This window comes from Condylura cristata, unplaced genomic scaffold (genome assembly GCF_000260355.1).
Source record: "Condylura cristata isolate star-nosed mole 26May11 unplaced genomic scaffold, ConCri1.0 scaffold00002, whole genome shotgun sequence".
Taxonomy (NCBI): domain Eukaryota; kingdom Metazoa; phylum Chordata; class Mammalia; order Eulipotyphla; family Talpidae; genus Condylura; species Condylura cristata.
Genome location: NW_004567103.1, coordinates 32,808,226 through 32,820,151, shown reverse-complemented (window position 1 = coordinate 32,820,151; position 11,926 = coordinate 32,808,226). Strand labels below are relative to the sequence as shown.

At 39.3% G+C, this 11,926-nt stretch overlaps 1 protein-coding gene across 2 annotated transcripts in view; it reads left to right on the top strand.

Annotated features, from left to right (window-relative positions):
* MFSD6 (major facilitator superfamily domain containing 6) overlaps nucleotides 1-11,926 on the top strand; it is a 55,317-nt gene that overhangs the window by 9,961 nt on the left and 33,430 nt on the right. For both annotated transcript variants that reach the window (XM_004674437.2, XM_012727782.1), the window contains exon 2: nucleotides 7,934-9,521. In XM_004674437.2, the coding sequence (XP_004674494.1) occupies nucleotides 7,987-9,521 (1,535 nt within the window). In that variant the 5' untranslated portion in view covers nucleotides 7,934-7,986. The remainder of the gene's footprint in view (nucleotides 1-7,933; nucleotides 9,522-11,926) is intronic.

The window sequence follows — 11,926 nt, the reverse complement described above, 5'->3', positions numbered from 1 at the left end:
TAAAGGGCAGTGTGCCAAGCACTAGATTCTTCCCTCAAAGAGTTTAAAATCTAGTTGGGCAAAGAGGAAATGTCTGCTAAAAAAATAACAACATTACACATAGATCCTACAGCAGTGCAAGTGAGGGAGCTCCCAGAAGTAGAGAAAGGAATAAAAACATTGCAAGGGCAGTTTATTTCTAGATATTATAAAAGACTGCATTAGATATAGTTTATAAAGCACCAACTAAAATAACTGCCCTGCAGGCTATTAGTAGTATTAAGGCCAGTACATTAAAATATATGATCAAATGTTAGATAATCATTAGTGGGGGTTGCAATAGAAAGCTTCTTCCTACTGTCCACACTCTAGCATGATCTTCATAAAAACACAAATGTGGCCATTCCACCTTCTAGTTTACTTCCACTTTCTTGTTTAATTCCTTTCAGTAGCTTCTTCTCAAAATAAGTCGTATGTGCAAGTTCTTCATACTTATCAGGCAGTGTGCTAAGAGTTCAACACGGGTTATGCCTTTTCACTGTCACCCTAATAGAGAAACATTGTGTTCCTCATCCAGCTCATGCTGGACACTGGAGAATTAAGCTGGGTTGACAGGACTAGAGTCAATTTAACCATTTTCTACAATTTGGCTTAACCATAAAAGAGTCATGTCAAAATGCTCCAGAGAAAGAGGAAGACTTCAGAATAGTAATTCACCTCCTTTGCACACCTTAATCTCTGTAGCGTGTTATAAATGTTATAAAACCAATCATGTCTTTTTCTCTTTCATGACATTGGCAAAATGCCTAGCAGATGTTAAAACAATCCTTTTTGAAAAAAGATCTGTTAGAAGGAATTGACATTAAGCCCCGTGTCTCTGAGAAAAGCTCTATTCTAGAAAATTCTGTGACCTGAACTGAATGTTTAATTAAGAGTGAGCATGCGAAGAACAGGACTCCCCAAGGCTCATGTAGAATGGTTTCTTTAAGTGTACAGTCTTCTAAATTGCTGCGGGAGTTAATTACTGCTCTGGAACTCACCACTGCTCAAAAGCAAGGCAAATGGTCAAAAGCAGTTGACTGCATAGAGCTAACTTCTTGGGTTCAAAAGTGGATTTCCCATTCTGCAGCTTCAGTCTTCCTCTCTGGGCCACTTTGGGTTCTAATGGCAAGAGTGCCAGGAGGAGTGTCCCTCTTGTGTTACACAAGGGGCAAGGGGTGCTTTCTTTCTACTGATACTTACATCACTGCTTCGTTATAGCACACATTATCTTAGTGTTTGTCCATCTGACCTTTTGGCAGTTGTTATTCAACTAATATATTCAAGTTATAATTTTTTCTTTAAAAATTGAATCCATTTCCATACTCAGATATTTGTGAGCAACTCAATGTATGCTAAAGGCATAACCTTAAGATAGTCAAAAATCATTTGAATAAGAATGATTTGGGAGCAGGTCATTTATCGTTAATTTACTTAATGGAGAAAGCTATCAATTTTAACAAGAATGATTTCATCACCTCTTATCAATAATTCAGAAGTAGCTGCTATTTGAATGACTCACTATAAGTAGTTGGAGAATGTTTTTCGAGGTTTTAAAAGGCTGTGTTATATTTTCACAGTAATGGTGTTGATTACTATCATTAGGTGAGAAAACCTTTCTGCTTTTCTAAATACTAAACAAAAGCCTTCCTTATCCAATTAGGATTAACTGCAAACCTACACTAGTGACTCCCCAGAGAAGTTACATAAACCTGATTTTGTGTGCAGCTTGAAATGTCTTTAAAACAAAAAAAAAATGTTTCCTATTCAGAACTCTTTAAAATTCAGATGTTTAAGACAAAATATCTTGATGGTTCATTAGTGAACTGCTTAGTAAACAAAATTGCCCCTGGATTTGTAAAATGATTAAGTACATCATCCAGTATGGAAATATTTTTCTGCTCTTTTTACAGTTTCTTCAGTGGTAAGTTAAATTTCCAGACAAGTCCTGCTGTGGGTCATATTTCAATTAAAATACAAAGGTTTTTTTAACTTACTTGTTTCTATTCCTGTGATTATACAAATGACTGTATTAAACTTTTTATTATTTTTACTGTGTTTGCAATGTGATTATTCCTGTTCTTTCATCAAAATAAAATCTGACCTGAAAATAATGAGTAACCATTATGTCTGGAATTGAAACTAAGAGAATTTCTTAGATTTGGAATTTATACAAAAGTTACTGAGTGTGACATTCATAAAAAGGGTACTAAATGTTATATGAGGTAAACATTTCCTTAAGAATTTTGCATTTTTATACTTTGAAAACTACTTAACATCTGGACTCAAATAACAAGAGAAACCTTACATAACCTTAAGGTTTCAAAAAAATCATTTGAATAATTTGGGAGAAGGTCACTTACAAGGTCGAAGTCAACATCCGAATGTAAGATATTTTGCAGCTTTTGAATAGCATTGGGGCATCAGTTTTTCATGGAGAAATTTGCCCTTTTAAGAAGACTTAGTGTCCTTCGCTGGCCTACTTGATAAAGATTCAGTAGTTGACTTAGGAAGGATAATTAATTAAAATCACTGTAGAGCACCTGATTAGGACTCATGCAGTCAGAATTCATTCTGTGCAATTCTGAAAACTATTTTTAGTCTTGACAGAAGAGTACTACTAGTAGTTGCTTTTAATTATTGTTTTCTATAAAGAAAAAGCTCCTATAACTGCATATTTCTTTACTTTTCATTTTTTTTTAAATTGGAGGTATATGTGCATAAAGCTTTTTAAAAAACCGAGCACCTTTGCAAGAACTGTAAAAGGAAAGAAACAAATTAGACTTATATGACCTCCCTCCCCAGCTCTCTTTCCAAAGGGAATTACTTTCCTTACTTTTTAGGTAGTTATTTTGATATCCACTTGCATGCTTTTAAATAACATCCTTGTATTCTCATTCTTGATTTTCTTAATGAAGATATTACCTATAAATATCTATAGTCTTTCCACAATGACTATAAAGTTAGCTTTCTTTTCTGTCCCAATTCTTCATACCTGTTCAACATTCTCATTTCCCCAACTTCCCAGTGTAGTTATGTGGCAGCTTTGGTGAGGCCAGTATTAATTTTTACATTAGTAATCACAGCTCAGACATGTAAATTGTGAATATGTTTCTTTGCTTGTGCAACTTTTTTGGGTAGTGTGTTAAATACTTGCTCTGTTTTTATCATAATTGATCTCTAAACTTTTTACCAATTGTCTAAGTCTCCTTTAGAAAATAAAGAGTAGGCCCTCCCTGGTGGTGCAGCAGGTTAAAGCACAGCACCGCCATGGTGCCCACATCAGTGTGAGTTCAATACCCACCACGGGAAGTGACCCAAATGGTACGGCAGACCTCTCCTGTCTCACCTGCAGCTCCCCTCAGCAGTGCACTTCATCAGTCTGCCTGTTGTGCGCCCCACTCTGATTCTGGTGAATACTCTCACAGTCCATGCACCTCTGGCCTGTACCCCAGTTCTGTATGCACAAATAAATAAATCTTTAAACAGAAAATACAGGGCCCTTCTTGGTGACACAGCAGGTTAAAGCACAGCACTAAGAAACTAAAGCCACTTCCACATGCGTTTGATGCCTGCCTGCCCCGAAGGTGACCCACAAGGTGTGATAGACTTCTCCTGACCGCCCACTGCTCCCCTCAGTAGTGTACTTCATCAGCCTGCCTGTTCTGCTCCCCACTCTGTCTCTGGTGAAGCCTCTCACTGCCCCTGCTCCTCTGGCCTGTACTGCAGTTCTGTATGCATAGATAAATAAATCTTTTTTTTTTTTTTTAAAGAAAATACAAATGTATTGGTATTTTGTCATGACACTTTGCTGACGTTCTCTTGGGACCTCAGATGGTCTCTACAGGACTGCCTGCTCTTTGTATGGTGCACAGCTATCATCCTGAGATCTCAGTCCCCGTCATGGCTGCATTCCTTTTTGCCTCCCTCCCACATTAAGGTCTTTGTCCCCTATATTCCATATCTTACTCCTGTCCCCTTCGTTTGGCAGAGGCAACCTGAGGAAGGATATGTGCAAGATAAATAGACAAACTGCATATATAAAATTACTTATTTTACCCCTGAACTTGAATAATTTGGCTGGGTTAACTAGTAGAGAAATCTGAAGCTGTTGTGGTTCCTGATCCTTAGTATGTGTCACATTTTACCTTTGACAGTTTGCAGGGTCAACTGCCCCAGTGTTCTAAAATCTTCATGCTGTGCTTTGATTTGAGTCTGTTTTATCCATTGTGTTTGATACTCAGTTGTCTGTTTGAGGCATATAACTCCTATCTTACAGTTCCAAGAACTTTTCTTAAAACAGCTCCTTTTTATTGTTCCTTTTTACTTTTGAGATTTTGATAGGGATTGTGTGAAAACTGTATATAAATTTGAGGAGAACTGAAATCTTTACTGTGGTGGTGTTCTACCTCAGGGGTATATTTTTTATTTATTTAGATCTTTGATTTCTTTCGTCAGCATTTTAGAGTTTATAGCAGATAGTCTTGAACATGTTTTATTTATGCCTAAATATTTTTTTCTCTCTTAAATAATTTAAAATGGGGTAGTAGTTTTAATTTTGGTGCCTGCATGTCTTATTCTAGTTTGTAAAACAATTTTAGGGGTTATATGTATCCTGTAAACTTGCTGTACTTGTTTATAATAATTGGCTGTAGAAAATTCTGTAGATGTGTTGGATTTCTACAGATAATTATGTTGAACTGCAAATAGATTCAATTTCTTTGTTTTAATCTTGGCTTCCATTTTTCTCTTTATTGTACTGGCTGTTACATAAGAGTGTTGAGACCAGTCTCACCTTATTCCATGTCTTAGAGATAATACTCAGTTTTCACTAGTTAGTATAGTTACCTGTGATCTTTATAGGTGGTCTTTGTTGAGAGAGTTACCTTCTCTTTCTATTTTTTTCTGAGACTGTGAATCCATGTTTAATTTTGCCAAATGCTTGTTCCTCCATTGATTGAAAAGATCATGATACATTTTTCTTTACCTTGTAAGTATGCTGACTTAGTGGCTTATGTGGAATGATTGTTTTTAAAGATTTATTTATGCATACAGAACTGGGGTACAGGACAGGGGTGCAGGGTGGTGAGAAGATTCACCAGAGACAGAGTGGGAGCATTACAGGCAGATCAACAAAGTACACTGCTGAGGGGGAGCAGTGGGCAGGTCAGGAGAGGTCTGCTGAGCCATGTAGGTCACTTCTGGGGCAGAGATAGAACTCATGCTGAAGTGGCTTTAGCTTCTCAGTGCTGTGCTTTAACCTGTTGCACCACCAGGGAGTGATTTTTAAATATATGTGGACTGATTTTTAAATATTGTCCCACTCTTGCATCCTTGGAACTTATCCCACTTGGTCATAATGTACAGCTTTTTATAAATTGCTAAATTTTTCTTTTCTAACATTAATTGTTCTTGTGTCTATATTTATTGAATATTCGTCTATGGTTTTCTGAATTTTTTCCTGGGTTGATAATTTTCCCAACATTAAAAAAATACATATTACATTACTTCCTTCAGGGTCCATGGTTTCTGGTGAAACTATCATGAATTTTTCTTCCCTTACAATTCCTTTCTGACTGGCTTCAATGCCTTTAGGTCTTGGATTTTCAGTTTGACTGCATTTTTGGTGTGGCTTTCTCCTGTTTGGAGTTCACGCAACTTATTGAGTCTTCAGGTGTGTGTTTAGGCAGTTAGAGACTTTTTAATTTTACTTCTCTGAGTATTTCAGCCTTGCCCTTTTTCTTCTCTCCTTCCAGGACTCTTACTACATGAATTTTTGACCTTTTGCTATAGTCATATAGGGGCTCTGTTCAGTCTTCCTCGTGGTCGGTCTTCTCTGTTGTTCAAATTGTGTGATTTCTCTTGTTCTGTCATTCCTTTCACTGGATTCTTCTTTTCGTTCATTGAGGAGCTTTATATTTTGGCTATTGTATTTTCTAATTCTAAGTATCTCTGCTGAAATTTTCTGTTTCTGTGCTTTGACGTTCCATTTTTTTCACGTTTCAAATGTGTTCAAATGCATGTACTTTTGGTTGCTGCTTTAAAATCACCATGAGGTTATCCTGACATTCCTGCCATCTTGATGTTGGCACCTGTTGGTTGTCTTCCTTCATTTATTTTGAGGTTTCCCTGGGTTTTTGTACAATGCAACTTTTTTAAAAAAAATTTTATTTAAACCTAGACATTTTGGGTATTAAGAAGTTCTGGATCTTATTTAAGTCTTTTGTTTTAGCTGGATTTTTCTGACACCACTCTGGCAAGAAAATGGGAGATGTGGCCCTATTATGACTAGCTTGGGTAGAAGTACAGGTTCCCTACTCGACATCCTGTTGACACCTGAGGGTGTCACCTTTCTATGTAGGTTCACCTACTGTGAAGTGAAGATGGATGTTCTGGCTTGTCATTGGGCTGGTACCTGTGACTATTGGTGGAAGCCTCATTACAACAGGTGCCAACATCAAGATGAGGAGGTCCCCAGCACCTCCTCTTCTAACATCTGTATGGTAGAACCAGTGAAGGTGGTGAGGTTCTGACTCTCTACTCAGCCTCCTCTGACACCACCCAACTGAGGTCGGAGTGGCTTGTTACTGACAGGTCGGAGTGGAAGTCTGGCTCCCCAGGTAGCAGCAGCCAACATTGTTGTGCTCTGTGCACCATTGCTTCACAGGGGTGACGTGCCAGCTCCCTGGATGGCCTTTGCTGACACCATCTCTACCGAGGACTTGGTGCCCCTTTAGAGCAGAGTTTAGGCTCCCTTCTTCCTCTTCACCGTTGCTTGTGGGCTGGGAATGAGGTCACATATTTTTTCCCCTGTGGTATTTGGCTGCTACTTACAAGTTATTTGAATAAATTTAATAAATCACATAAGCCACATCTCATTTTCTCCTCTGTAATAATGGGATGATAGGAATGTTGTGTAATGAATGTGATTAATACATACATGAAGATCTTGAAATGTTAGTTGGCACAGAGTTAATGTTCAATAATTACCTACTGATTTTTCACTGAGTTGTTTTAAACTTTTTATTTTTTTAACTTACAATTTATACAAAAAGCACATCTGAAGAAAAGATGTAATAAAAGCAACATGAAGACTGCTCCTTGGCAGGTTATCCCACTCACAGCTGTGGTGATGGGGTGGCAATGACCAAATCCAGTTGCAGTTGAGTCTTACTTTCTCATTACATTTGTGGTTGTGGTTAAGAACACATATCTGCTTTTCTCTGGAAACTGAATGACTAGCTACTTATTTTCTAAGTTCTAGACTTTACAGCAGCTTTGTTTGAACAGTAAAACCCATAAACTATTTTCAAAGTACTTTCAGTTTCCACTATTTGGGTTGGACATAATCCTCACCACTGTATCTTTTCCTAAAGAATCAGTGAAGAGACTGAGAATGAGCCTGAACAGTCACTTGCCACGAGATGTCATTAGCCAGTCATTGGCCATGAAGAATATTTGACTTTTTGAAAGTACTTGTCTTTCTCAACATTGTATTTCTGTAACTGATAAATGGTGAGAATGCTCACAATTATTATTATTATTTATTTTAGATTTATTGATTTGTGCATAGAAAGCTGGGGTACAGGCCAGAGATGCAGGAGCAGTGAGAGGCTTCACCAGAGACAGAGTGGGGAGCAGAACAGGCCAACTAATGAAATACACTGCTGAGTGGAGCAGCAGGTGGGTCAGGAGAGATCTGCTGCGCAATGTGGGTCACCTCCAGGGTGGGGATTGAGCTCAGGCTGAAGTGGCTTTAGCTTCTCAGTGCTGTGCTTTAACTCACTGTGCCACCAGGGACGGCCTTCACAGTTATTATTTTTTGCTGAAAAATTCTCAGTTTCTTGCAATATGAAGCCCTGTTTAATTGTTGTCAGTTTCATTACTAAGCCATCTTTTAAATTTTCCTTTACAGATAATACATCAGAATTTTGACGGTCATAAACTGTCTGATGGTGGAGCTAAGCCATGGCGACAGATGATAAAGTTGCCATCTTAACTGATGATGAAGAGGAACAGAAGAGAAAATATGTGCTTGCTGATCCCTTTAATGGCACTGCCAGGGAACAAGAGCCACCTTCACACGACACTCCCTCTTCCACAGAAACAGCCGCTCTTCCTGAAGAGGAGATAGACTGGATCGAGAAGCATTGTGTTAAAATAAACAATGATCTTCTAATTTCCAAGGTCTTTTACTTTTTCTTCTACTCTGCCTATGGCTCTCTCTATCCGCTTTTGCCTGTGTATTACAAACAGCTGGGGATGTCTCCGAGCCAAAGTGGATTGCTCGTAGGTATTCGATACTTCATTGAATTCTGCAGTGCCCCTTTTTGGGGTGTAGTTGCAGATCGCTTTAAAAAAGGCAAAATTGTCCTCCTCTTTTCACTTTTGTGTTGGGTTTTATTCAACCTGGGCATTGGATTTGTCAAACCTGCCACTCTGAGATGTGTACCAAAGATTTCTCCAACAGCTCACCCCACCAATTCAAGTCACCTGTTAACCACCTTACCAGCAAATTCTTCCATGGTCACTCCCATCACCACATTACCTAGAATGCGGGAGAAGAGGGACCTGCTTCCTTCCAATTGGCCTGTGATGTCAGAAACAGGGCCCAACACCACAGTATATGCCACCAGTGCACCCACTCAGCAGCCTCAGACAGAAGTAGCTACCACCCACTTTACCAACCCGCCCGTGAGCTGGAGCACTGCGGCCTCCACCCCTCCAGGAAATGTAACCAAGGAGACAACCACTTCTGTTGTTACTACCACCAAATCTTTACCTTTGGATCAAGTCACACTTGTTTATGATCAGCAAGAGGTTGAAGCTATTTTCTTGGTGATCTTGGTAGTTGTCATAATAGGAGAGTTTTTTAGTGCCTCTTCCGTCACGATTGTGGACACAGTAACACTGCAGTATCTGGGGAAACACAGAGACCGCTATGGACTGCAGCGTATGTGGGGCTCCCTGGGGTGGGGCCTGGCGATGCTGTCTGTGGGCATCGGGATTGACTACACCCACATAGAAGTGCTCGTTGATGGCAAGGGGTGTAAACCCCCTGAGTACCGGAACTACCAGATCGTCTTCATCGTCTTTGGTGTCCTGATGACCATAGCCTTGATTGTGGCTACCCAGTTCCGGTTCCGCTATAACCATTTCAATAGTAGTGAAAACAAAGGGAAAGAGGTGGAGATCCCTCAGGTGGAGAGGAACAGCTCCACAGAGTCCTCCGAGGAGACCCCCACCACCGCAAGCCACTCGCAGGCCTTCAACTTTTGGGACTTAATCAGACTGCTTTGTGGCGTGCAGTATGGCTCAGTGTTGTTTGTGGCGTGGTTTATGGGTTTTGGATATGGCTTCGTGTTCACCTTTCTCTACTGGCATTTGGAGGACCTGAATGGAACCACAACCCTCTTTGGGGTCTGTTCAGTCCTGAGTCATGTATCCGAGTTGACAGCTTACTTTTTTAGTCACAAGCTGATTGAATTGATTGGCCACATCAGGTAAGAACAGCTTACGCTTCCTGCCCCTAGTAGTTGAATGTTATCTTTTCACAGTTTACGTTGCATCTAAGAGTATTATAAATTGTGTTGAGCTTAGGGTTGGGTGGGACTGAAGCTTTCTGTTGCTTTTCCTCCTTAAAATAGAAACAAAAGGAAGGAAGTGATGAACCTAGTTGAATTATCGAAAGCAAACAAAGAAAAATGCTGCTTCCTCTGTATGCTGAGAGCCTCTTGCAGCAAATGTTTTCAGGTACACAAGCATCAATCTCATGAGCAGTATTATTCCATAGCCCTTGGAGTTCCACCTGTCTCAGGCACTTATGAAAAGGTTTAGGGGATAAAGTGGATTAGGTTTTTGCAGCCTTCTGTTATTCTCAGGCACTTGCTGACACATCTTGAATATTTGGTGTATGAAGATGTCCACTATATTTAGTGAGGCTGTCATTGACTCACCTAATCCATGATATTACATGGAGATTCTTCTACTTTCCTGATTACAGAGTCCTTATTTCTGTCTGCCACCATGACAAAAGTACATTTTAAAAAATCTTTCTTTTACCTGACATCTTCCCTGTAACCCTTTGAGTCGGGAAAAAAACAAAACAAAAAGCCACCCTATGCCTAATGTTTATGTCTCTCATACTAACATTTGTCTGGAGTTGATCATATATTAGCTTGTTGTTTATAAGACTTTCTGCTCTGTCGTTGGCTCTAAAATGTAAAGCCACCTCAGTTGAACATGTTTACTTCACAGAAAAGTATGGCATACCTGTCCCTAAAATTTGAAGTTGCTATAACTAAAAAAAGCAACTGTTTCTATGAGAAGTTAGAAAGGATTAATAGATACTAACAAGATTTGAAGAACATGATTTTTTCCCCTTTAATTTCCCTCTGCCTAATCGACGAAAATATTTTGTAATGTAAAATTCCAACATACTGTCATTCTTTTTTCTCCGAACAATTGTGAATGTTTTCTCTTGTTTTCTTTGGTTTTGTTTTGGGAAGCGATGTTTTGTTCATTTTCTTTCTCAAAGATTTGACTCTTGTTTTCACTAAACAAAGTCAGATGTGTGTGGATAGGCCTTAGACCAACAGACACCCCAGGGCACATTCAGTGGGGGCAGTCTGAAAAGAGTCTTGTAATAATAAGAACTTGGAGTGTCCTGTAACTGTGTCAAGGTCATGTTTACATTCTCTGTGAGGATGGTCACAATTAATTAAGACACTTCTCTGCAATGTGGGGGTGTGAGAGGGATCTCACCACAGCTAATACTATCTTTCAACCATAGTCATTTATTTATTCTCAGTCAGGTCTTACCAGTGAGTGGACTTCTGAGATGTCATTGTTTTATCAGTTAACTGTTGGAGTTAGATGCTGACTCAGCTCAGAAAACAAATTTCTTTCTGTCATTGCCTTTTGTCTGAGGCATATATTTTCATGATAAAATCCTTGCAGGTTTAGTACAAATGTTAGTAGTTATAAGAGACTAACACTGTCTTTCTTTCATAATTTTTACTTTTTATTTAGAAATCTACAGCTCACTTAACCATTATTTTCTGGTGTTATGTACAAAAGCATCTTTCTTATTTAATGATGTGATGGGAGAAGATGACTCTTGTGGTCACACATTTGCTCCCAGAAGCTACTGGGATTTTGTCAACTTGTAGTCATTTACCTCTGTTGGGTTTTAATTCTTGCGATTAAAGTGCATCATCTTACCTACTTTTAAAAGGTTGTGAAAGCTGTAGTGAGATTATGCCCACATAGTCAAGTAAAATGGATTGTTTCTTTTGGTGAGAATTTGAGGCCCCAGTCAATTGAGATTTGGGGGTTTAGAAGTGGAGACTTTTCACTGAAAGAATAGCATTGAAACAGTTGATGAGGAGAAATCAGCTTTCTGTGAATTCATTATCTTTTCTACGCTCATAGGAAGGAACTGTCTGTGGCCCTGGTGTATGTTTTTAACATCTGTGACTGCCTTATTGGAAATTTGTTCTTAGGGTTAGCACTTCCATAAAAAGTGTAACTAATGTGCTCAAAGTAGTTTTTCCACAGTTTCTTTATCTTGATTCATAATGAAGAAATATTTATACCAGCGAACAGTTTTTTTAAAAGATTTATTTATTTACCCACATACAGAACTGGGGTACAGGCCAGAGGTGCAGGGTGGTGAGAGAATTCACCAGAGACAGAGTAGGGAGCAGAACAGGCAGATCGACGAAGTACACTGCTAAAGGGGAGCAGCCGGTGGGTCAGGAGAGGTCTGCCACGCCATGTGGGTCACCTGGGGGGGGGGAGGTGGTGGGGATCAAACTCACGCTGCAGTGGCTTTAGCTTCTCAGTGCTGTGCTTTAATCTGCTGTGCCACCAGAGAGGGCCCAGAGAACAGTTTTTTTTTTTTTTT